The sequence below is a fragment of the Lissotriton vulgaris genome, chromosome 10, assembly GCF_964263255.1.
Source record: "Lissotriton vulgaris chromosome 10, aLisVul1.2, whole genome shotgun sequence".
In the NCBI taxonomy this organism is placed as follows: domain Eukaryota; kingdom Metazoa; phylum Chordata; class Amphibia; order Caudata; family Salamandridae; genus Lissotriton; species Lissotriton vulgaris.
In genome coordinates, this window is record NC_141698.1 from 784126795 (window position 1) to 784154065 (window position 27271).

At 46.3% G+C, this 27271-nt stretch overlaps 1 protein-coding gene across 11 annotated transcripts in view; it reads left to right on the top strand.

Moving 5' to 3' along the window:
• Positions 1 to 27271, top strand: part of TAX1BP1 (Tax1 binding protein 1) — an 804469-nt gene that overhangs the window by 626912 nt on the left and 150286 nt on the right. For 7 of the 11 annotated variants that reach the window (XM_086941702.1, XM_086941697.1, XM_086941700.1 and 4 more), the window contains 2 exons: positions 24096 to 24137; positions 24717 to 24865. In XM_086941702.1, the coding sequence (XP_086797828.1) occupies positions 24096 to 24137; positions 24717 to 24865 (191 nt within the window). The remainder of the gene's footprint in view (positions 1 to 24095; positions 24138 to 24716; positions 24866 to 27271) is intronic. The other 4 variants (XM_086941704.1, XM_086941699.1, XM_086941701.1 and 1 more) reach the window with 1 other exon arrangement.

Below are 27271 nucleotides of genomic sequence, written 5' to 3' on the forward strand. Positions count from 1 at the left end.
GATGGCTACGACGGTGGCGATACGACGCCACGCCTGGCTGAGATCCGCCAACTTCTCGGCAGACGTCCAAAATACATTCATGGACATGCCGTTCGATGGCCGTCGCCTCTTTGGCGACAAGGCAGACCACGCGCTTGAGCGCTTTAAGGACTCCAGGGCTACGGCCAAGTCCTTGGGCCTCTCGGCCCGCGCCAGCAAATGGGTGCCTTTCGCTCCTTTCGTGGCCAAGGAAGGGGTGCCCCCACACGTGCCGCCAGCCACTCGCCGCAAACTGTTGTCCAGCGCGGCGGCGGCCGTGGAAACCGCCGTGGAGGCAGTCGGGGAAACAAGGGGAGCCAGTCCACACCTGCCCCCGCAGCATCCGCCTCTAAACCCTCCTAGTCCGTGCTTTTCGGCCCATGTGACGCCAGTGGGAGGCAGGGTTCGCCATCACCACTCTCACTGGTGCACAGTCACTTCGGACAGGTGGGTGCTGCAGATCGTCCGAAGGGGCTACTCCCTCCCCTTCGAGACGACCCCTCAAGCCATGCCACCGCAATACCACTGCGTATCGAGGGATCACTTGCGGCTCCTGCAGGAGGAAGTTTCGGCCCTCTTGGCCAAGGGGGCCATCAAGCGTGTTCCTGTGCCAGAAGTAGGACGTGGTTGCTACTCCCACTACTTCCTGGTACCCAAGAAGGGCAAAGGAGAAGTTCAAAATGCTGGCTCTGGCTCAGGTCTTGGCTGCCCTAGACCCAGGAGACTGGATGGTAGCGTTGGACTTGCAGGACGTATATTTCCACATCCCCGTCCTGCCGGCCCACCGGCGTTACCTGCGGTTCACGGTAGGCCTCGAGCACTTTCAGTTTACCGTGCTCCCCTTCGGCCTTACCAGCGCCCCACTGGTGTTCACGAAGGTGATGGCGGTGGTCGCAGCTCACCTGCGCAGGTTAGGGGTCTCAGTCTTCCCCTACCTAGACGACTGGTTGTTGAAGGCGGGCTCACCCCAGGCAGTCGTCAACCACCTCCAGACTACGGCGGATCTCCTGCACCAGCTGGGATTTTCCATCAATGTGCCGAAGTCACACCTGTGCCCCTCTCAGAAGCTCCTTTTCATCGGAGTGGTTCTCGACTCGACGCAGTTTCGGGTTTTCCCGCCCGAACAGCGGGTTCGGGATATACAGGCTCTGATTCCGCTCTTCGGGCCGTTATCCCGGGTTTCAGTTAGGTTGACGCTGCGGCTTCTGGGGCTGATGGCCTCCTGCATCCTTCTGGTGCATCACGCACGGTGGCGGATGCGGGCTCTGCAGTGGGACCTGAAGTTTCAGTGGGCCCAGCACCGGGGCAACCTGTCCGACCATGTCCTGATCTCGGAGGGCACTGCGAGACAGCTGCAGTGGTGGCTCACGGACCGCGATTGGGTCAACAGCAGATCCCTCTCCCTTCCCCAACCGGAGCACGTAGTTGTGACGGACGCGTCCCTCCAGGGCTGGGGAGGCCACTTGGGAGAGGAGGAGATCAGAGGACTCTGGTCTCCGGCGGAGTCCCGGCTCCATATCAATCTGTTGGAGCTGCGGGCGATTCGTCTGGCACTGAAAGCATTCCTCCCGTCTGTCCCAGGGAGTGCAGTGCAGGTGTTCACGGACAACACCACCGCAATGTGGTACTGCAACAAACAGGGCGGAGTGGGGTCGTGGACCCTTTGCCAGGAGGCTCTGCGTCTCTGGCAATGGCTGGAACATCAGGGCGTGACTCTGGTGGTTCAACACCTGGCAGGTTCTCTGAACGCCAGGGCGGACGAACTCAGCCGTCGGTGCTCGATGGATCACGAATGACGTCTGAACTCGGACGTGGCGCAAGGCCTCTTTCTGCGATGGGGAGAGCCTTGGTTAGATCTATTCGCCACCGAAGAGAACGCGCAATGTCATCAGTTCTGCGCGTTGGAATTTCCAAGGCGGCACTCGCTCGGAGACGCTTTTCGTCGCGAGTGGAGCTGCGGTCTGTTGTACGCCTTTCCGCCTATACCTCTTCTGCCCAGAGTGCTGAAGAAGATCAAGCGCGACCGGGCACAAGTCATCCTTGTGGCTCCGGACGGGGCACGAAGGTACTGGTATCCCGAGCTACTCAGTATGTCAGTCGATCCCCCGGTTCGTCTGCCTCTTCAGAAGGACCTTCTGTCGCAGCAGCAGGGGACGGTCCTCCACCCGAACCTGTCCCGTCTCCACCTCCATGCTTGGAGATTGAGCGGCGACAGTTGAGGCCATTTGACTTGTCTCCTGAGGTTTGCAACATCATTCTGGCAGCCAGGCGTCCCTCCACAAAGACGGTATACGCCTGCAGGTGGAACAGATTTGTGGCATGGTGCACAGCAAAGGCTGTGGATCCCCTCAATGCCCCTCTCTCTGAGGTTCTTCTCTTCCTTCTTTCTCTTGCCCAGCAGGGCTCTGCTCTGGGCACTATCAAGGGCTATCTTTCGGCTCTTTCAGCCTTTCTGAGGGTGCCTGACCAGCCTTCTTTGTTCAAGTCCCCTATCGTAAATCGATTCCTGAAGGGCATCACTCATACCTTTCCTCCTGTTCCCTTCGTGATGCCTCAGTGGGACTTGAACCTGGTTCTAACATTTCTGATGTGCGCTCCCTTTGAGCCACTTCACAACTGTCCTCTTCGCCTTCTTTCTTTGAAGACTGCCTTCCTGGTAGCCATCACCTCTGCCAGGAGAGTGAGTGAGCTCCAGGCTCTCTCTTGTAAGCCTCCTTTCCTTTCAGTCCATCCGGACAAGGTTGTTTTGAGGACTAGGCCCTCCTTCTTGCCTAAGGTGGTCACGGCCTTCCACATTGGGCAGTCCATCACATTGCCCACCTTCTTTCCGCCTCCGCACCCCTCGAGAGAGGAGGAGAGGCTCCACCGTCTGGACCCAAAACGTGCGCTCTCGTTCTATCTGGATTTCACACGCCAGTTCCGGGTGGATGATCAACTCTTTGGGTACGCGGGCGCTAAGAAAGGGAAAGCGGTGCACAAACGGACCATCTCTAAATGGATTATCATGTGCATCCAGGCGTGTTACTCCTTGGCTAAGAAGGAACCCCCCGTTGGGCTGAGGGCTCATTCCACTCGAGCCACGGCCACTACAACTGCCTTGGGCCGAGGTGTGCCCTTGCAGGACATTTACCAGGCAGCTACGTGGGCCTCGTTGCACACATTTGAGTAGCACTACTGCCTGGACAGTCAAGTCCGGAGGGACGGCTACTTCGGCCGTTCCGTTTTCCAGGACTTTCTGGTGTAAATATTGGTTCGCAGACCCACCACCACGAGGATGGTATTGCTGGGGGATCTATTCTAAGGTAAGGAATCTATCACTAACGTGTCTCTTTCAGATGCACAAGTTACTACTTGTGTAACGATATATCTGTAAGAGACATTAGTTAGTGATAGATTCCTTACCGACCCACCCATCCTCCCCGTTCTGCGAACCGATATCTAGGGTTAAGGTCATCCCCTTTCAGGGCCCTAGTTTCTTGGCACCAGTGTCGGTTTTTGTCATGGCTCTGCACTTCTGACGCGGAAAAGCTGTGGCTAAGAACTGACGTCAGCACGCGGAGGCGGCGTCGAAGTACTCCGACGACGTCATCACAGCGCCCACGATGCCGACGACGGACGCGGAGCCGCAGACGACGCCTACCGACGCGCAAGGGTACTGCTACGCAAAACTTTCCGGATCCAGTCTGACGCCTGGGGATATTCTAAGGTAAGGAATCTATCACTAACTAATGTCTCTTACAGATATATTGTTACACAAGTAGTAACTTGTGCTTTATAACTATTGAATTCCCAAAGGCAACCCTTACTTTAAAATAAAAAATGCGCCTGAAGAGTCTAATGCTCGTGTGCCGAAGAAACAGCATAATAAGCCGTCTCAAAGGGAATAGCGTAAACATGATCAGGAGCCCGCATAGATCTATAAACTACAATTCCCAGAAACAAATGCGAGCGCGCCTGGCGATGACGCGCTGCGTGCGACCAACGCGAGGGGGTCAAAGGGCAAACATTCCTATCCGGTCGGCACCTCCCCGAGACAGCCCAGAAGGACGTCTGGAGTACCGACCGGACGGTGAGTAAAGCGCGCGATTAGCGGGTGCTGCCGTAGAGATAGCCCTTAGAGTGAACTGCGGGTGGGCTTCTAGTAAGGTAACGCGGCTAATCATATGGGAATTGGGCTGCTGCCATAGAGCTCGGTCGAGCCGAAAAACAAGAGCATACAGAGCCGACGTGAGTAACGGAGCCTTTCGGCTGATAGATAAGATAATAAGTGCATTTTAACAGACATGAGATAGCGCCCGGTTAATGTAATGAACGCGACAAACCGAGCCGATTCCTAATAACGGAGGTCTCATGCTAAACAAATGATAAAGATCTGCTACCTATAATAATGGGACCCCGTGTGCAGGCTCATTGAACCAACTTGAGGAAGTGAACAGAGCCGATTTTGATAGCGGGCTGTCCTAGCTCAGGACGCTGGGGGTTCATGTTAAAGACGTGCTATCCACATCGATGAGACAGGATTCTCGCAGCATGATGATATTTACTGTCAAACATACAAAGCAAAAGCTCTATGTAATTGATTAGAGCACATTAGGGCATGTTGATGTTCATTGCATCACGAACTTACTTAGGTGACGTCACAGGATGTTTTTTGCTAATTCCTAGGTGGTAAAATGAAGTCACTGCTCTGACATGTCATACTAACCCGTCATTTAATATGTTTTCCTTTCTTATGTTCATCAGTGCGGGGCTCCATGTACCTGAGCTGTGGCCAGGTGGGGTGGAGCGTTTCTCTCTCACAACTTTGGTGAGTGAGAGCAATCACTTTAAACTTGGAAAGTGTGGTGTACTCTGTGAGCCACTAATTTTCGATTTTGCAACGATTCACCTAATGCATATAACTTTGGTATATTGTAACCTAACTGACTGATTGATCTGTTGGTTGTTGTCTTCTTGTATGTGTCTGCATGGATATTACATCTCTACTGGGATCATTCGGATTTTCACTTTCCAGGGGCAGAGTCAGCACAAGCAGGAATTGCGACTAACACGAGGCAAACGCCTTGTGTGTGGCGACTCTTGGCTCCTGATGTGGAGAGATTTCCTGCAATAGAAGGAGTCTGAGTGTGAAATTCTCACACTTCCATTTGAAAATTACACAAATTGTGTGAGTATTCATTCCTGTCTGTCTGTCTTGTCCTGACGAAAGCTCTACAGACCCGTTGGGCCAAATACAGCTGAAACATGTCGACCTATTAATAGCTATATGGTAATCATGTAACTCGATTACCTAATATACTATTATTTTTTCCTTTTAAATTGCAGTGTGCATCTTCTTTGTAATAAATTTGGTTTTTTCGGTGCCACACTGTTTTTAAATTTTTCGTAATAATTGGTTTGCTTGGTGGCACTGCACTCCAACTCTCATTTTCTCTGGACACTTCTACCCTTTCCAGAGGTTGCCTCGGGTGAGGCTGGCATATAGCACGTCGTTTGTCAACCCGATGAATATGCCATGACGCAAGAGAAGGGGCGGATAAAAGATAAACCGCACGCTTAACATCTCAGCGTCTATGAGGGTTGTCAACACATAACCAATGGTTATGGTAGATACAAGTGTCCATTCCCATCTATGATAATCGAGGTACCTATTCAGGGGAACTGAATGGACGCAAATTCCTCTTCCCTTTCCTGATCAGGATCCATAAATTAGTCTGCAGAAACATGTTGACCACATATTAAGCCTAGGGACTATTTGTTAAAATCTCTAGCATTGCACGCTTTTTTATATTGGGAATAGAAAGGTGTTTATTAAAGTTAGTTTTCCATTCTATTACCCAATTTTATCTGTTCACATCACAGTTCACACCCTTTTCACTTTACACATGCACTGCTCTTGAGTTGTCCATCCTTACCCTGACATACAAAAACAAATAATAGGTTTTCATTTCTATCATCACTACTGGCTTAAAACCCACCTTCCCGGTGTGAAGGAAACCCATATGATGAACAGGGCGTCCAGGATCGACAGCTGATGGGTATTTTTCCACACAGGAAAGATGCTCAACTTTTGACGTAGTTCAAAGCCTACTTTCAGACACATACTCGAGCTAACTGTTTGATAGACCCACTACTACACTGACTCTAAGCACTCACATACCTCTAGCCTCTCCCAATACAGCCAGAATATGAAATATTCAAATCTGTTACTACAGTTTCAGACCAACCAATTCTTGGCAGTTAGGACTTTCATGCAACTGTTGGGAACAATGGCATCATGCATTGTAATAGTGACTCATGCAAGATTACGCTGCGTCTCCTACAAGAATGCTTAGTACATCAGTGTAGTCCATCTCCGGGTCAATTAATAGATCTAGTCTTGTTAGACAGCTGCAATCGTCGCTCTCTGCAGTGGCGGAGCACACAAAACGTATCAAAAAAGCGGCCCTTCGTCAACCCTGTTCCACAGATCATGCTAGCAGTAGACGCAGCCCTCGCAGGTTGGGGTGCCCATCTCCATAATTTAACAATTCAAGGTCTATTGCACAGCAAGCACAAACATCTTCACATCAACTTTCTAGAGGTTGGTATCTAGCATTAAAAAGCTTTTCAGTCTCACCTCATAGAGAAAGTTGTCTTAGTCCGCACAGACAATATGACAGCTATGTACTATGTACAAAAACGGGGGGTGGAGAGGGGACGCTCTAAACTGTCACGCCTCTCTCAGATCGTTTGTCGTTGGGCAATCCATCACAGAATTCATCTTCTGGCAAAGTACCTCCCAGGAGTGAATAATCAAATTGCCTACCTGCTCAGCAGGATGCGGCAGCAAATAAACGAGTGGGAACTTCATCCCCACGTTCTCCTTCCATACTTTTATGAATGGGGATTCCCACAAATAAATCTGTTCACCACAGTGGACAACTCAAAATGCCCAAACGTCGCCTCCAGGTTCCCACACCCACTATTCAAAGGCAATGCCCTGTGGATGAATTGGTCAGGGATACTTGCCTAAGATTTTAGGCCGCTCCCTCTCCTTCCATCTCTGGTTCGGAAGCTCAGGTAAACATCGATCACACTAATCTTAGTGGCTCCCACATGGGCCCGGCAACCGTGGGTTGACCACACTCTTGGAACTATCGCTGGTTCCACACTAAAAGCGGCATCTCAATTCCAACCTTCTCACTCGGAACCATGAATAAATCAGGCACTCAAATCCCAAGGAACTCACTCTAGCAATTTGGCTCCTGCATTCATCAAGTTTGGATACTTAAATGTGTCACCAGAATGTATGACAATTCTTAAAGAATCAAGAAAGCCTACCACTAGAGCATGGTATGCAGCAAAATGGAAAAGATTTGTTGTATATTGTAACAACAATAATATTGATCCGATAGATGCCTCTATCCTAAATATGATTTGTTACCTGTTGCATCTACAGCGAGCTGGTCTAGCTTACACATCCATTTGATTGCACCTTGTGACAGTAGCCGCATACTAGCAAAACAGACAACATTTATCTTTGTTCAAAGTTCCAGAAGTTAAAGCCTTTATGGAAGGCCTTAAAAGAGTAATATCACCCAGAGTACCTCCTGCACCAGTTTGGAATCTGAACATTGTGTTTACAAGACTTCGGGTTTATCTTTTGAGCCATTACACAATTTTCCATTACAGTTTTTTGCTTGGAAGGTTGCCTTCCTCATTGCTATCACTTCATTAAGGAGACTTGGTGAAGTACAATCATTAATCTTAGAAGAACCCTTTTTTCAGCTTTCTTAAAGATAGAGTAGTCATTCGCACCAACCCAAAATTCCTTCCAAAAGTGGTTTCTGCTTTTCATATTAATCAATCAGTTGGATCACCTGTCTTCTTCCCTCAACCTGATTCAGTAGCAGAAAGAGCTCATCACATTCTTGACGTCAGAAGAGCGATATTGTACTATATTGAAAGGACAAAAGATTTTCATAATACGAAGCAACTATTTGTTGCATTTGCTACACCTCACAACAGTAATCCTAATTCTAAATCTGGTATTTCAAGATGGATTGTTAAATGCATTCAAACTTGCTATGCTAAAGCTAAATGAACTTTATCTATACCTTCTAGAGCACATTCCACTCGTACAATAGGAGCATCTATGGCCTTTTTTTTTAATTATTTGTTTTTATTGCATTTTGTACATTAGCATCAATATGAACAGTAAACATCTCCATCAATGTTTAGCTTGTACACATCATACATTACGGTAAACACATCAATCGCATCATAGCTTAATGAAATATAATATATCAGTTGACGTTAATCCCTTACCCTCTCTCCCATTGCCAACATCCTTTATCCACATCGTCTTTCAGTCATAGTCTATCAGTGTTCACTGGCTGGTTTCAGGGGTTGAATCATTTTGTGGGGGTTCACACATATTCCCCCTGAATACATTCCACTTTCCCCATATTCTAGACCATTTCTTAGGACACCCTCTGTGGGTGTATACCGCCCTTTCAGCCACCATTGCGACATCCATGTCCTTTTCCCATTGTTGGTGCGTGGGGAGCACCCCAGAACCCCAGTTCCTGGCTATGTTCCGTTTTGCGATCGTCATCACCAGTGTGGCCCAGTTCTGTAGTGCCAAGTTTAAATCTGTAGGCTCCCAAGCATTCAGGAGGCATCTTCTGGGATATAGCGGAACTTCTGCCCCTCCCTCCTCCGAAATCGCATTCAGCACCTGTTCCCAGTAGGATTGTATATGCGTGCAGTCCCATATTATGTGGTAAAAAATTCCTGTGCGTCCGCAGTTTCTAAGGCATAGTGAGTCAGGTGCGTGCCCAAGTTTATGTAGTGCAGTGCGTGAAATGTATATGCGGTGAAGCACCTTTAGTTGTATTAGCTTGAGCCTAGATGGGATCGCTGATTCCCGGGCCGACGCTAGCGCGTCCATCCAGTCTGAATCTTCCATGTCTCCTAATTCTGCTTGCCACCGCTCTCACAGTTTTACCATGGGGTCTAGGTGGTTGTTTACCAATTTATGATACGTCTGGGAAATTGCCTTTTTCTCCATATATTTCAGTGAGGAGTCTGTCCTCCAAGGGCGAGGCCTCTTCTAGTTGGGTGTCTTGGGGGATAGCACTTTTAAGCTCGTGTCTGATTTGTATGTATCGCTAGAGTTCTGTTTCTGCCATTCCGTACTTTTCTCGCAATTATGCGAAGGGCGGGACCTCCCCTTTTACCCATAGGTCTCCTATTTTGGTAATACCAATGAGGTCCCATTGCCTGAATCCCTTAGTGTTGGTCAAGGTGCCCAAACGTCGGGTCTCCCAGAGGGGGGTGGTGTGTGTCAGTACTCCCTCCCAACCTAATGCTCTTTGTTCTGTCTGCCATATTTTAATTGTGTGGGCAGTCGGTCCTGTGAGTGTGCTCCGTCTCTTATTGGTGTAGAGGGCTTTCATCAGGTGGTCCGCGGGTAATATGTACCTATCTAGCCTGAATGCAGCTTCTTCCTGCGGGACGTGTAACCACTGGTTTATAACCACTAGCTGTGAGGCCCAATAGTACAATCTTACATTGGGCAATGCGATTCCCCCATCATACCAGCTACGGACTAATTTTTGTTGTTGCTGGTTTTCCGTCCCACAACAGTGTGGAGACTTCAGCTTCAATTGCTTTAAAATAGATGTGGGGGTGGGGGGGCGAGGGGCGAGGGGGGGCTGGAAATGGGGTATTTTGAAGGGCATATAAAAACCTAGACAGAGCCATCATTTTGAAGAGTGCCGCCCTCCCCAGCAATGATAGCGGAAGGGATCTCCAGTGTTTGACATCAGCCCGAAATTTTGCGAGTGGCCGCATTAAGTTTTCTTCTACAAAAAGTGTCTCCTGCGGTGTAGCATATATTCCCAAACATTTGAACCCTCTGGTCGTAATTTGCAGCTCACATCCCCGTGGGAGCGGGACCATGCACCACATAGAGTAGTGATTTTGTCCAGTTGGTATATCCTGATTGTGAGAAGTTGGCCTGATATGCAGTGCTCACTATTCTAGTGATCACTATGTATCATTCCAAACGACCCTTATTGATGATTGGTTGTAAGTCAACCTTATAGACCAGCTATCCTAGTAGCATGGACAAGAGCAGTCTTTAGGCTAAACTCTAGAGGGCGTGTTAAGCCAGCTGTTATACCATCACATATAAACCTTGAACACCAAGTGAAAGGACACCACACAAGTTGTTATGAAAATAAAAGGATATTTATTTATAACAAGTCTACCCTGAACTCTATATGAGTCAGGGAGCTAAGCACATAACAAAACTCTTAAGAAAATACTTTAAGTTGCACAATTTACACAAATGCCAGAGGGGCACGAAAAACCATATACTACAAAAGTGGAATGCGAAATACTAGCAGGTAAGTAACAAGATCCAGAGGCTTCAGGATCGCTAGAACTACACTACAGAACCCTAAGGTTAGGAGCAGGAGGCCTAGGGAGATCGGGTGCAGAGTGTGCACTCTCACGCGGGATGCGGGACAAAGTCTATGAATGCTAGATTTCGTAAAGTTACAGTTATCGAACGAATCCGACTAGTTAGGCTGAAAACGAAAAAGGACCTGGACACTTAGATAATGAACCTACGTTGGAGCACCAAAATGCTCAGGTTACCTAGCCCAGGGGCTGCGGCTGCATAGGGTTCAAAAGACGTCGGGAATCCTCGTTACAGTCTATGGAGCCTAAAAGAATAAGTTGCTGGCAGGCGACCAGTGATGAAGTTCGATGTGATCCAAGCCTGGATCGGTGATGGAGACGACCTGAAAGCAGAGGGGACTCAGTTCTTAATCACTAGCCAGTGATTAGGTGGGCACCAGGATGGCACCGGATGAAGTCACCTCGACCAGGTGAGTGGGCGACGCTGGGCTCTGCAGTCTCTCGGACCAGGAGGCGTTGTCGGCGACCAGGATGGAGGTGCGAGCTGTCCCACGAAGGTATCTGCTGTCGGCGATGCTGGACCCAGGATTGGGGCAACAAACCTTGGCAAAGGCAAGCCCACGCGGTGGACTCAAGATGGCGTCTGGAGTGGACCAGGAGGGTCCGGGGTGCTCCTCTTTTGGAGGGGAGCAAGGGCCAGCCTGGAGCAACCAGACCAGCGATGGAAGTGTCGTGGTTCGTCGTCAGGAGGGCTACAAGCCAGCAGGCAAGTGGCCGGACAACGTGGTGAGCAGCAAAGAGCAGAAGGGCCCCACGCAGATCTCGTGGATGCTGGGGGGCTGGACTTCGGTGCTGGAGCTGCTCAGGGTTAGGGCTTCTCAAACCCCAAAGCACTCACTCGAGGATCCCTCGGCGGTCGTGCTGGATAAGCGTCGTGCAGTCTTGAAGATGGCCGGTCCCTTCAGGTCTCGTCACACCCACGAATCTCAGCTGGGCTGATGATGTAGGTAGAGGTCAGAGATGCCAGGGAATCCGGGTCTCGTCGAGCTGGGCAGTCTTGATCCGGAGGATGGACTTGCAGCAAACCGCATGCGCTTAGATGGTGCCTGCTGGTGCAGGGTGGCTACTCCTTAGCCACAAGGGAGAGTCTTCAGAAGTGTTCAAGAGTTCTTTCGTGGAAAGTAGTCAAGATTCAGAATTATCTAATCTGGGAAGGGGGCCCGCTCCTACCTTTATACTAAAGAAAGGGGCTGGCACGCGACTAGGTCCTGCCCATGGGTGGGACCAGGAGGGGGGGTGGTTACACCCCTGTCCGGACTTTCCCCAGCTCAGGGGCTGGTGTGCCCCTGGAACTGGTTCAAGCCGGCATATGCACAGTGAGCACCGGGGTGCCACTTGCAGTCACCTTCCTCTCAGCCCTGCCTACCTGGGATACACAAAACCCTGTCTGGGATGGTGCTAGCACCGCCCCTGACAGGAAACCCTTTGTCCAAGTCTCCTCGCTGGAAGGACTCCCAGCAGCAGGAGGTCAGACTTGTGTCTGTGGTGGCAGCATCCATTTTGTGATGCTGAGGCTCGAGTTAACTTTAACCGGGGTTCACAGTTACATACATGTCGTGTCCCTCTAGAAGGGTGGAATGCTAACCCCGTCGCCAGAATTGGCGAGGGGTTAGTATTCCAATTCGTATGACACCTTACTCGACATGTTTTGATAAAGCGAGACCAAAGTTGGCAAATAACCACGAGGAATATAATGCACTTAAGAGTATATGGTACGCGTTATCATGGAACAACTATTAGGACTTGGTTCCGCAAGCTGCAGACGGGCTCAGCTCATGCCAGAGCACCATCTCACATAATTCCAAGCACTCTGCCTTCAGGATTGATAAGGCCTGCCATAGGAGTGACTGATAGGAATATATGTGTCCATTTTAGGGTTAGATATAGGCATACTATATCTAAAGCAAAGGGTGTTTACACCACCTTGCCCCAGCTGTCGTGCAGCCAGTTGTGTCAGATTTGGATGGCCAGCCAGGGTGGCATAATACATGCTGCATTCCCTGGTAGGCCCTGGGTACACCTATGCCCTGGGTACAGGGACTGATAAGGTGGCCCAGTACCAATTGGTAAATGCACCTAAGGTACATGGAATCCATTTTACAGAGAGAGCAGTGGGCCTGGGGCCCTGAATAGCAGGGTCCCAGGTCAACTAAGTTGAAAAACCAGCAAAACACCAGGCGAAAAGTTGGGGGTAACCATAGTCAGATATCCACCTTCCTACACCGATACTTTCCCGTATGCATTACAGATATCCAGTAAGAATATCAGTGACTTTGCCGGGGACGTTAAATATATTAACACAATATCCGCGTAGAGCGAAATCCAGTCCTCTCAGCCCGCCTCCCACCTCATTCCCCGGATTGACAGATCCTGTCTTATCCAGGCAGCGAGTGGTTCCAGTATTAACGCGAAGAGGAGTGGTGACAGCGGGCAGCCCTGTCTTGTGCCCCTCCCCAATGAGAACTCTTGGGATATACTGCCATTTGCCACCACTTGATCTTTGGCCTTTTTAGGTAATATTCCTACAGCTGACATTTGTGTGGATGTATTAGCACGTCAACAAGCCAATGTAGGGCAAGCAGTGCTAAAGACACTTTTTAGCCACCACTTTGGGAGAATACTTCTATGTAGTCTAGGCAAAGCATGTGTATCTACAGCACACATGCCTCGATTGAATTATGTTACTTACCCAGTAAGCATCTGTTCTTGCCTTGTAGAGCTGTAGATACACATGCACCCTCCCTGGGCACCTGTAGTTGTTGCAGTTCTCATTATTTACATAACATAAGCATGGGTATCTTTAAACTACACTCACTTACTCCATTCTCACACTCTTGCGGGAAAACAGTCTAACAAGTGAGTTTATGCCTATGCACACTATTAACTGAAAGGAGTCACCTTACCTTGTGACTGGAAAAGACTTCTTAGAAGAAAAACAACTTGCAAATATCGGGACCCAACACTAGATGGCAGGGGTATGCAAAGCATGTGAATCTACAACTATACATTCCAAGAACAGATGCTTACTGGGTAAGTAACATAATCCTTCGTAGGGGGCTTGTACATATGCTCCTACCTGCCCTATTCATAATACCTCTGTGGGACATTCATTTGGTTCCCACCTTCCTGATGTGCCATCTGTTGGAACCTCTCTACAACTGCCCACTCCAGCTGCTGTCCATCAAAACAGCCTTTTTAGTGGCACTAACTTCTGCCAGGAGGGTGAGGTAATTGTAGGCTCTGTCATCCAAGTATCCTTAACTGACCATCTTCCCTAATAATTTGCTGCCTCGCACTAGGGCCTCGTCGTTGCCACCGTTAACACCATTCCACGTAAGGCAATCGGTCACCTTGCCCACTTTCTATCCTCCTTTGCACCTAAAAAGGAGGAGTGACTCCTCCAACTTGAACCAAAAAGAGTGTTGTTGTTCTAACTTGACTGCATTAAAGAGTTCCACTTGGTTAACCAACTCTTTGTGGGGTACATTGGATCAGAGAAAGGTTGTGCAGCGTAGAAGAGGTCTGTCTCATGATGTGTCATCCTCTGCATCAATATTTGCTACACTCTTGCCAAGAAACAGCTTCCCGAAGGCTTAAGAGCTCATTCCACCAGAGCAAAAGCTGCAACCACAGCATTGCAACTTGGGCATCTTTGCACACTCTCACTAAGCATTACCGCCTGGACAGTCAAGTCCGCAGGGGCAGCCTTTTTTCGTTGCTCTATCCTGCTGGACTTCCTGGTCTAACTTGTCTCACAGTCCCTCCTCTGTGGATTGTAATTCTGGGGTATTTTTTTCTAAGGTAAGGAATCTGCGGCTAGATGTCTGAAACAGATGAACAAGTTACTTACCTTCAGAAACGCCTTATCTGGTAGAGACATAATCTAGCCACTGATTTCCCAATGACCCACCTATCCTCCTCACCCTGCGGACAGGTTTTCAGGGTCAGAGCGGAACCCTTTAAGGGCCTAGCTGTTCTAAATGCGCAACTGTCAGTGCACATCATGGCTTCCCGCTCCTGGCTTGAACATTTGTGAAAAGTAAGTGACATCAGCACGTCGAGGTGGCGCCTATGTAGGTGATGCGGACGTCCCTTCCGGCGCGGACAAGGCTGACGTCACGTGGAGCTGACTGATACCACCTATTGGCCCTCATTGGTATTGCTCGAGCAAAAGTCTTCCGGATCCAACCTGACACCTGGGAAATTCTACGGTAAGGAACCTGCGACTAGATTATGTCTCTACCAGATTAGATGTTACCGAAGGTAAGTAACTTGTCCGTCAAAACTTCTGCGTGTTGCAGTTCCCACGAACATTCGCTGTGGGAAATGCATTCAAACTTCTGTGGAACACAGAACTCCTGTATGCCTTTCTGCTCCTACCTCTTCAGCCCTGAGTTCTGAAGAAGATCAGGACCCACTGGGCCCACGTCCTCCTAGAGGCTCCCTATTGGGCCCATTGAGTGTGATCCCGGAACTTCTGGGCATGAGCATCTTTCCTCCAATCAGTGTACCTCATTGGGAAGATTTTCTGCCGCAGCAGCAGGGCAGACCCCTGCAACTGAACCTGCACAATCTACACCTGTATCCGTGGAGACTGAGTGCAGACAGTTGACTACATTTGATCTACCACCTAAGGTTATGAATGCAATCCTCACAGCCAGGCATCCTTCTACAAAGTCCATTTATGCTGCACGCTGGGACAGATTTATGACTGGTTTGGAGTTACCAACAAAGACCCCTTCAAACCAAATTGTTGGATGTCTAACTATTTGTTTTGTCATTGTCATACGGTGGGCATCATTAAAGGATATTTGTCTGCCCTCTCTGCCTTTTTGCATTTGTTGAACCAGCCTTCCTGTTGTGAAACATTTTATTGATGGGTTAGGCGTTGTATAAAAGGACATTGTCAAAGTGGGTAATCCTCTGCATGAAGGCAGTGCACTGGCTGAGAAGCAGGCTTCAGCGCCAAGGTTTCTACCACTGCGCTAGCATTCACAGTGCCTGTTCTTGATATCTGTCAGATTGTGACATGGGCAGCAGTGCACACATTTGCAAAGCACAATTGTTTTGATAGCCAGTTCTAAAGTGAAGGGCATTTTCCAGTTCAGTCCTGGAGCACTTCTTGTCTGAGCCCACTCTACACACACTACATCTTCTGAGGTACCGCTTTAGTGTCTATTCTAAAGGTGAGGCATCTGCAGTTACAACTATCCATCAGAAGAACACTTTACTTACCTTAGCTAGTGCTGTTTCTGGTGGATAAAACATCTATTATTCATCAAGACGGAACTTTAGAGGGAGAAACAGGCTTCAAGGCGCCCTCCACTCAACAACAATATCCTATACAAAAAAAAACCTTGTACGTCACACAAACTCAGAGTTTTTAAGGGTTCCCCACTTTTTCTTCTTAAGTGGGGGAGGTTATAGTACCTACTTATAAACCCAACCATAAGTGTATTTGAAAATAGAAGCAGATCTTGTGTTAAAATGTGATTCTTACAAGCGTAGAGAAAAATTATTAAAAATGTGTTTAGGAAGTTCCTCATGTAAGCAACCACCAAGGAGCGTTCAGCAGATTCTCACCAAATTGCTCACTATCTCATCATCTTCATTTTCAAACACTGGAATGAAAACCAACCTCCAGAACTTGTGTGGGAAAACGAGTATGTATGTGTCCTTAAAACTACTAACTGTGACTGGTACACATCTGAACATATGAGTGCCCTATAGAGCTTAACATAATGTATGTTAAAGTTGCCATGTGGCTAACAGGTGGGCGCCTACCAGCAGGCCACATGCAGTAGCACAGGGAGAATTTTACACTCCGTTGCCGATAAAATTTGGACCATTTTTATCATTGGAAAGTAACTCAGTGAAAAGTAACAGGGAAAGGTTTTTTTTTCTTCTGCACATTAACCCACACCTGCCTACCTATCCATTATGTGCTTGCTGTCCGCACCTCGGGGCACAATGATGTGCCCTCCCTTTCGGGGCTAATCATGCCTCCGGGCAAACATTCAAACCATTTTTTGTGATTACCATCTGCATCTCGGGGCACATTAAAAATGCCTGTCTAATTCAAACCAGTGTCCAGACCTACAACTCACATACAAATTGGTCATTTTAGTAGACCCTGGTGCCCACTGACCTACTTTGTTTATAATCATATCAACATTCTTTATCGACAGGGTGCCTGCCCATCTGTACTATGCTTACTATCCGCTCATTGGGCACAGTGATGTGCCCACCCAATTGGTACTCATCATGCCTCCGGGGAAACATTCCAATACTTTTACAATTACCATCAGCATCTCAGGTCACATTGACTATGCCCTGATAATCAGACCGGTGTCTTGAACCACAACTCTCATACATAACGATCCTTTTAGTAGACTGTGAGGCCCCACTGACATACTTTGTTACCAGACCTAGTTCAAAACATTCACTTTCTGCATCTTCCGCGTCTAAGTAACCTGACGTCAGGCTGTTGCGCCTGTCTATTCGAAATTACAGCTACGTGACGGGAAGCCGGGATAAGTCCGCTGACTTTGTCCATCAGGGTGGACACCATATTAGAGGGTCAAAACAGGCATGAGACAGGATTCTAATGTTAATCTTAGTGTCATTTCATAAAAGAATTGCGTCATTTCTTTTGCCTTTCCTTTAAACCAACTGGATACATGTAATGTACAGCCGTAGACAGAATTCAATTTTTGGATATTGTTGGTTTACCAAACGGACAAATCATGTTCGGAAGCAGTCACTTCTATATGGGGCCCACCCTTATCACACCAGAACTTTGTGGTAGATGCCATATGCTCATATGTATTTTTCCTATTGATAAAGTTGGAACGAGTGGAATTATCTTCATAATTTATGTTGTTCGATCAAACCATTAGGCCCCCCTTGATCTGTCTTTTCAGAAAAATTCCACAGTGCCTCTTTTCTCAACAGAATATCATCAGGGGCACTTCCGTCTGCTGTCATTTTTTCCAAAACTGTCTGCCTAAAATCTCTGGGTCCATGTCCCATCTCTTGGAAGTGTCTGACCACTTGTGTTGTGATTCTCCTTGCTTTTAAGTTACTAATATGTTCCTTGATTCCAATTTTAACTTTCCTAGAGGGTAGGCCAATGTAATGTATGCCACAACCGCAGGTCAGCGATATATAACGTAATTTTAATTACAATTGGTGTATCTGTTTTGGAACCATGTACGACCATCATTCAAGACCACACTAATGGATGCTTGTGTTAGACTACAAACTGTGCGTCCTCCAACTACAACCCCACTCCAGACCCCTTACTTGTGTTGGCGAATTACTCTATATGGCTAAATACCGCCTTCAACCTCCTAGTACCATTAAAAAAATGTCTCGAAAAACGGAACATCTCCAGCAGCTCCCTGGTTCTCTGAGGCTCTCAGGCTGGAAAAACAATGCTGTAGGAACCTCCAGAGACATTGGCGCAAAAACTATAATATCTCGGACAAAACCTGTTATAAGGAAGCAATCTCCAAATATAAGCTCCTCGTTTTTCTGGAGAAAAGCAAATACTACCTCAATCAGATTGAATCAGCTCAAAATTCCACTAAGCGCTTTATCATGTGGTCACTTAACTAACAGGGTCTGCAACAAACCCCCCAATAGCTCCCCCCCAAGAACTCTGCAATGCCCAGGCAAATTCCTTCCTAGGAAAAGTCAGCAATATATACTTCAACTTCGCAGCCCAAGCTAAATCTGGGAATTAAACAGTCACCCCTCACAACGAAGAAAACGCCCCTTCATTGTCACCCTTTAGCCAAGTCTCACCACAACAAATTGAGAACCTTGTCTCTACCATCAAGTCTGGTTCCCCCATGGACCCATGCCCTGCTTCTGTTTAAAACTGATTCCTGATATTCTGGCCCCTGACCTAACAGACATCTGCAATGCCATGTTTAATACTCGCAACTACCCCGCTATATGGGAAAGTGCTATCATTAAGCCACTACTGAAAAAACAGCACCTCGACCCTCTAGAAACAAAAAATTACAGACCTATCACAAGCCTTCCATTCCCAGCTACAATATTTGAGAAACTAATGAACACACAATTGACCCTTACATTGAAGATGATAATCTCCTGGACGAGACTCAATTTGGCTTCAGAAAAGGCCATGGCACAGAAACTGCCCCCATTAAATCAGCAGATGAAATTAGAACAATCTTAGACCGAGGTGGCTCAGCAGTGCTAGTGCTGCTAGATCTGTCAGCGGCCTTTGACACGTCCGACCTCTCCACTCTGATCGATCATGTCTCGAACATTGGCATCAAACTGAAGGCCAAAAAATTACTGAATTCATTTGTGTTGAACCGCACACAACTAGTGAGCCTCAGAGAGTACAAATCCGCTCCTTTTACCCTCCCATGTGGGGTGCCACAAGGCTCATGCTTGAGTCCTTAACTATTAAACTTCTACGTGTCGGACCTGGCCAGTGTCATCAAATCTCACGGGATGGGTCTTCCCTCCTACGCCGACGACACAAAACTGGTGCTAGCAATTCACAATGATGGCGGAGCAATTGCCTCCAGATTCCAAAGTGGTATGCTTGCCATCAGTACCTGGATGGCCAATAACTGCCTAAAGTTAAACTCCGATAAAACCGAAGTCCTGATATTCGGCAAGCTCTATCCTGCCTGGTCCTCCATCTGGTGGCCCACCGACCTGGGTTCACCACCTATCCCAGTGTCAAAAGTCGAAACCTGGGTGTTATATTCAACGACAAGCTGGCTTTTACTTCACACACCAATGCTGTCGTCTCTTCGTCCTTTTATACTCTAAAGGATGATAAAAGAACTCTACCCTTTCTTCCATCCAATGCTAGAAAAAAAATTATTAACACTTTAGTCATGTCTAAAATTGACTACTGCAATGGCCTTCTCATCAACACTCAGAAAAAGGTCATTAACAGACTGCAGATGGTGCAGAATTCAGCCGCAAGACTGATAACGGGCACCCCTAAGTGTCATCTGTAGTACGAAACCTTTATTGGCTACCAATAACAAACCGAATTAGTGTCAAGGCTCTTTGTATTGCCTTCAAGGCTATACATAAAACTGGACCTGACTTCCTGAAGAAAGCCTTGTGAGGTTATACCCCTAATAGAACCCTCCGCTCATCAATGGCCAACCTCTTGAACAGTCACAGCACTAAAAAAGTAGCCTGGGGTGACAGAAGATTCACCTTTGCCACTGCCAAGCTATGGAACACCCTTCCCCAGCATATCAAATCATGCCCAACGTTATTCGCCTTCAGGAAGCTGATTAAGACTTGACTCTTTACTCAATCTGCACCTCATCTCTAGCTCCTTACTCTACACAGTTCGCAGCGCCGAGACACCCAAGGGTATTTGCGCGCTCTACAAATTGCTTAAATAAACCACAGGTTAGCGATATATAACGTCATTTGAATTACAATTGGTGTATCTGTTTTGGACCCATGTTCGACCATCATTCAAGACCACACTAATGGATGCTTGTGTTCGACTACAAACTGCATCCTTCACTAGGAAAATGGCCAGAGGGTACAGTAGTATCCGGTTTGGGTTGACTTCTCTGACTAATACTTCTTATAATGCACTGTAGTATCCCAGGCCCACCCTGATGGACGAAGTCGGATGACTTATTCCGTTTTCAACACGTGCATCTGTAATTTCAAATAGAAGGGCGCGGCAGTTCGATGTCTGGTTACTCAGACGTGTAAGATGCCGAACCCGGCGATGAGTGTTTTAAACTATGACTGTTAACAATGTGGGTCAGTGGGGCCACAGTGTCTACTAAAATGATCGTTATGTATGAGAGTTGTGGTTCAAGACACCGGTTTGAATGTAACGGGCATATTTAATGTGCCCTGAGGTGCGGATGATAATTGTTGAAGTGTTTCCCCGGGGGCATGATGAGCACCGATAGGGAGGGCACGACACGTGCGAACAGTACGTATGGGCAGGCAACCTGTCGATAAAGAATATCGATATGATTGCGAATAAAGTAGTTCAGAGGGCCTATGGCCTTTAAAACGACCAATTTATATGTTAGTTGTGGTTCCAGACACTGGTTTGAATTTGACAGGCATTTTTTATGTGCCCCAAGAAGCGGAAGGTAATTGCAAATTGTTAGAATGTTTCCCCGGGGGCATGATGAGCCCCAGTGGGAGAGCACGTCAAGGTGCAGACAGCAAGCAGAGAACAGATGGGCAAGCAGGTGTGGGTAAATGTGCCTAAGAAAAAAAATACCCTTTCCCTTTTACTGAGCAACTTCCCTGTACCTCGCGGACCTCCCTGAATGGTTGTCATGCACCCGTACTTTCCCTCCACGAATAGAGTCAAGAAAGATCCAAACTCTTCAGTATGCAGATGATACCATCCTGCTAGATCAAACTCAGGTTGGTCTCCAGAGACTGTTCGACTCCCTCGCTCAGTGCTGCAATATGAACCTGTTAGAGATGAACGTGACAAAAACCAAAGCAATGATTATATCACCTGTAAAACCCAAAAAGTCTACGTGGTTCATTGAAGGGAAAAGACTGGAAACTGTCAATACCTATAAGTATCTGGGGGTGTGGATCGACCACAAAGGGAGACCCACAGTGCATACAACCGAAATGCAGGCCGTTGCCCGTAGCCTGGATGGGCCTTTATCAGAACAAAAAGTGCTCTGCACTCCCAAAATCTAGTACTGTTAATAAAACTGATTACCGCAAAATTACTCCCCACTATCTCGTTTGGTGCAATAATATTCAAGGACAAAATGAATAATTGGTTGGACAGAGCACAATCTTCTTGCTACCGTAGGGTTTTTCGGGTGCCAAATTCTACTGCCCACGCCCAAATCCGGAAAGAATTTTCATTATTCTCCCAGAGGTGGATAATGAGTGCACTCTACATTAACTATTGCTTAAAATTAAAGCACGCTAGCCCACACTCTCTAAAGAGTTGCCTATGGTTAGTTTTCAGCAACCACAAAACATCGTGGAATAAATATTTGACGTCATGTCTAGAATCCCTTAAAGCAAAGGACATATGGTCATCTCCGTTGCCCATTGCAGCGAAAACAAAACATCTAACCAAACAGGCAAAAAGTCTCTCAAGCGACCTCGACGAGCAACGCGTCGCCCAGCTCTTTCATGGCCCCTGGGTTTCTAAACTATACACCTCGAAAACCCTCCCATCGTATCTGGCAGCTTCTACGAAAGTACATATAAAACTCCAATTGATGCGATTTCGTTTTGGCTTAATCCCGCTGATGGCGTACAAGCTTGGCCAGGGGTACAGGAAAGGAGCTTCATCTGAATGCCGCTTCTGCAAGCAGGAAGAGGAAAACCTCATTCATATATTGTGCATTTGCCAAAAACTTCAAGCCCAAAGAAACTTCTGGTTGCGTCCCCTTTGGCTTCTTCTCAACATCAGGACCTGCCAGGAAGCACTAGACGTCTGCATGAGAGGAGACTCTCCGCAGTTGGCGGCTCGTTTTGTTAAGTTTATTTTAGAAATTAATTCCCCTAACTTGCTTTTTGACCAAGCATAAGCTCCTTTTCTGTTGTCATTATCGCACGTTCTCTGTTTCCTTTTTTTAATTTACAACATTTCTGTTTTAACTGCTTTGTCTATCCTTTTACTTTTAATATGTAACGTTCATCCCAGTGTATGTACATTGCAACGATTTTAATTAATTGCGCAATAAAACTTTACTTACTTACTTACTACTTCCCAATGATAAACATGGGCCCTTAATCCTAAACTTTGCATTTCATTTTATAGGCACCCGAGTGTAGACTTCTCCTTGTGGTCATGCATGTGGCCTGCTGGTAGGCACCCACCTAGTAGCCACATGGTAACTATAACATACATTATGTGAAGTAACCTTTTGGTGAAAGAACGTTTTTTTTCTCTAAAAAATGTGTTCTCTTGTTCTACTCTTTTCATTGTCTCTTCTACACGTTTTCCCCTCTAATTCCTTTTAACCTGCAGGTCCGGTGCATTTAATAGGTGGAATGGGGTCGACGTGCCCTGTTAAATTTGCCAAAAAGTGAAGTGCCAATGAAACATGTTGGCCGTTCAGCTTAAAATTGTCAAAACGGAGTATGGTTTTTATTATGAATGCGGGCCCTACAAATTTAAAAAAAACGAGTGCGGGGTGCTTTTCCTTAACTCTTTTTTACGTTTTGTAGCACTTGTGAGGAAGAAGCTCTTCTCCCTTGACTGGGATCTATAGGGAACACATATGTTCAGATATGTACCATACACAGTTAGTATTTAGTTTTAGGTCTCATACATATTCGTTTTCCCACACAAGTTTTGAGTGTTGGTTTTTGTTCCTTTTTGGGAAAGTGCCAATAATGAGAGGGTGAGCAATTTTTAGAAAACCTGCCGATCGCTCCTTTTGGGTTGCTTGCATGAAACACTTCCTAAACACACATTTTAAATAATTTTTCTCTACACTTTTAAGAATCGCCTTTCAACACAAGACCTGCTTCTATTTTCAAATACACACGAGATTGGGTTAATAAGTAGGTACTAGACCTTCCTCCACTTAAAAAGAAGTGAGGTACCCCTAAAATCTCCAACTAGATGTTTGACGTACAACAAGGGTTTTTATGTATAGGATATGGATAAAATAATCACAGATTTCTCATTGCCCTCCGACCTCCCTGTTACGTGGAGTAGCCTTTTTTACCATCTAAAAAGACCTCAAATTAAAGGTCTACACACTGGTACCTTAGATTGTTTTGTGCTCCGCGTCATATGGCAGGGAAAGAATCAAGCAAGAAACTGCCGTAAAGGTGCAGCAATGGCACCAATAAGCATCTCTACTCTATCACTTTTGCTGCAGGCCGACCCCACGGCAGAGCTGCACAGTGCCAGTTAGTAGCGTGTGGTTAGTGCTGTGAATTTATGGATCCGCTCTCCTGTCTGGGGAACTTTTTAAAAAGGTGAGGAATTTGTGGTTAGAGTTTCCACCAGAAAGAACATTAACAAAAGATAAGTAACCTGGTCTTTACTTTTTATATGTATTTACCTACTAAAATGTGGAATTGGGGTTCAGGTGCATACAAGCTATGAATGCTTTCAAGAACAATTTAGAGACCCTTCTGTTTTTTCTGTTAAAAAAAAAAAGTTAAATACTGGGTAGGTGTTAACCTGGTCTGCAACTTCTTTCTCGGGACACTCTGTTCTTGGTTGCTGATGTCTTGAATGGTGATACGCTTGTATAGGGTAAAACATTGCTTGATAAAATATTTATTAATGAAATGTTTAAATCTAAAGCAGAGCAGTTATTGAGCGTGAATATTTTTAACAGAAACAGAACAATTCCCTATTTAAAGGAAACGTATTCCTTTCACTTCATTAGGATTTTAACACCATTTCCTAATATTGCTATCAGTTTTTTTATCATGAATTGTTATTCTTTCTGTGCCTATGTCTTGTTGTAAAATAAGTACTACACCTAACGAGGCTCAGAGAACTTACATTTGATTTGACTTTTAAAAGGATGGTGTGGTCATATGCCAAATATTTTTTGAGAATGCCCATAGTGATACAAATTTTACATATTTCTTCTTTCCAATAGGTTTCCAGCCCCATATTGAGATCATGAATATTAAGCACACAGGTATTTTTGTCATGTAATATGTTTTACACATCAGCAGTCTCTCAATATCCACAAATTCTGTATGAGTAATATTTCTATAGCGACAGAAGCTAACTAAAATGTCACCCCCACATTACCTAAATTGTAAACGTGTAGATTTGAAAATGAGGAATATGGCAAGTCTAATACTACAGGCAAATATCTTGTAAATATCTCATTTTTTTCTTCCCCATTGGTAGGGTGGGAAACACATTTAAGATGGTGCAAACTAGTTTGGATACAAGTACATTAGGTAGGAATGTATGTATTTTTCAGTCCTTGGTCTTCATGTTCTACCCTGCTTACAGCAATCCCGACACATACACATCTGCTAGGTCAGCACAAAGGGCTACTATGGAAACAGATAAACTACGTAACTAAACCATTGTTTCTAAGTGCAGAGCAGAACTACCCATGAGTCGATACTGGTTCATGGTGCCTCTGATGTCATTATTTTAGATTTGTAGGCCTCATCTGGGCTAGAAAAGATGTTCAGAATTAAGTAACCCAACTGCTGCCGCATGGAGCATCAAAAATCACCCTGTTTGCTTTTTCATCTAGATGGCGCAGATGGGGCATTTTACTCTGATGAGATTCAAAGGCCACCAGCAGGAACAAACGCATGGGGCTTGGAAGACAATGTAGTCTGCAGTCAGCCAGCCCGCAATCTCAGCCGACCTGATGGTTTGGAAGACCCTGAAGAGAGCCATGTAATCTGCATGTCCTTAATTTTAATTTACTTTCTGCATGCTGAATGTATTAATCAGTTGTGTAGCTCTAGCCAGATTTCTAGGTTGAAGCCTACCAAACAGCGCAGCTGTCAGTTTGCAATGACATATTTAAGATATATTTAAGACATGGTGAAAACCTGCCTTAGAATGCATGCCGTCCATTACTTTGCGCTTAATAACTCATATTTGCTTGCATTCTGTTTGCTGGCTTTAATTTTTAAGGCCGTCCAGCATATCTTTGTCTGTCCTGTGGAGCATAGCCTCTTTACCCTGTCTCTGACTGGCTGCTTGTATTCTTACACGAACGCTAGCTTTTCAGTGTGGCACTACTTGAGAATAATTATATTTTGAGCTATCTCCCTCGCATGCTAGTTCTCGCAGTAGCAGCTGCAGCTCTGTGGGTTGTAACAAGTGTACTCTGTTTCTCTGAAAATATTTCCTTCAGCCTATGTGTGTTGCTACCCTTTTGGCTACACGGATGATATATGTTAAAATAATAAATAGATTTCATATAGCAATTTAAAAACATGTAAAAAGAACAGTAAGTGGCCGTGGGCTGCTAATCCAGGCTTAAGTTTGGGCAATTAGGAACCTGCGCTTATGCCACATGGCAGCCAAAAATTTTGAGACAGCAAATATGATCGGGCCAGTTGTGTCAACTTTTAATATTCTAAATGCCTGCATGCATTGGCGAAAACCTAGATTTTTACATAAAGGAACTAGCCAGTAATTCCTAGCCTTGTGATACCCCGGTCAAAAAAACAGCCCCAGTTGTGTCAACTTTTAATATTCTAAATGCCTGCATGCATTGGCGAAAACCTAGATTTTTACATAAAGGAACTAGCCAGTAATTCCTAGCCTTGTGATACCCCGGACAAAAAAACAGCACGTGAAGCTCGGTTTCAGTATCACATTTGCATGCTGGGCAGTTTTTCGGGGCAACGGGTGACCACTTGTTGGTGAAAGCTCGCAGTGGTAGAACCCCGTGCCTCCACTGGACATATGATTTTTTTGCTAAAAGTGGGTAAATGTCATCAAGAAATTGCTTGAGTAAATAAGAATCTTTAACCAGCAAAAAAGAGGCTGTTATAGACCCAATTAGTGGGTTGCATAGTGCAACGTTGAGTCTATCGGCACAAAATATGTTCGTGAGCTGGGTGCGCGACAGCATTTTGCAACACCGCTCTGGGTCAGACCATAGCTCAGAGATTTCTAACCTTGTAAATTCTTTTCGTATGTACGCAAGCCAGGGAATATTCCCTGTGCCTGTAAAGGTCAGTATTTCCTTGAGTTCCTCTCTGTACTGTATCAGCTCCGGGGTTACCCAGAGCCTGTGCCAAAATCTCAAAGGTTTTAGCGCTAGCTCTTCATCAATCGGTCTGATTCCCAGGTCAAACCTTGAGGAGTGGGGTGCTAGACGGTAGTGCTTACAGCCCTTTTGGAAATTTTTTGCGGTCCTAGTGATTTCGGACCTGTTGCAGTAGCCCCAAAGTTTGCCCCGTACATAATGGCACCCCTAGCTTGTGCTTTGTAAACCTACAATGGTGATCCCACATGTTTAATTATGGACTTATTAGATAGTCCAAGAATTCCGCCCGAGAGTTGAGCCAATTTTAATTGTGACTTAATCTGCTGGGGGGCCCATGTCAGATTTCATTAATTAGATAGTTTTGATTAGATAGTCAAAAGTAGATACCCTTTCTAATGTCGTTGCCCCTAAGCTTGGGTTTAGCCGTGTAGATCTCGGGAGATTGAAGATCATGAATTTTGTTTTCAAAGAATTGATCTCCAAGCCACGTATAGTGCAGAATTCCTGAAAACCGTCCAATATTCGCTGGACACCCATTGGGGATTTAGAAAGCAAGAGGGTGTCCTCGGCGAACATGATTGCAGGGACCCTGTTGCCTGCCAGCTTTGGCGCATCGTTGTGCAAGACTCCATTAAGATGCAAGATTACTCCGTTGACATAGAGGCAAAACAGGGTCGGCGGGAGCACGCAGCCCTGCCTTACCCCCCTGCCAACAGGGAATCTAGATGAAAGTGAGCCGTTTTTCCCACATCTAACTTGACCAAAGTTGGCCTCGTGCAGCCTCATCAGAACAGACAGAAGGTGCATGGGAATGCCAAGCTCAAGAAAGACTGCCCATTGTTTCCCCCGGGGATCAAGGTCAAAGGCGGAGCAGAAGTCGATGAATACCATATAGAGGCTGCCACACTCTATTCTCACTGTTTTCCAATATAAAAGTTGTAAGCGAAAAATGTTGTCCACAGTGGAGGTATTCTTCCCAAACCCCGCCTGGTATGGGCTCAAGATTGCAGACTCCTCTATCCAGTCCTGCAACCGGTCGAGAATGAGTCTTGCAAAAATCTTCTGAGGAACGTCAA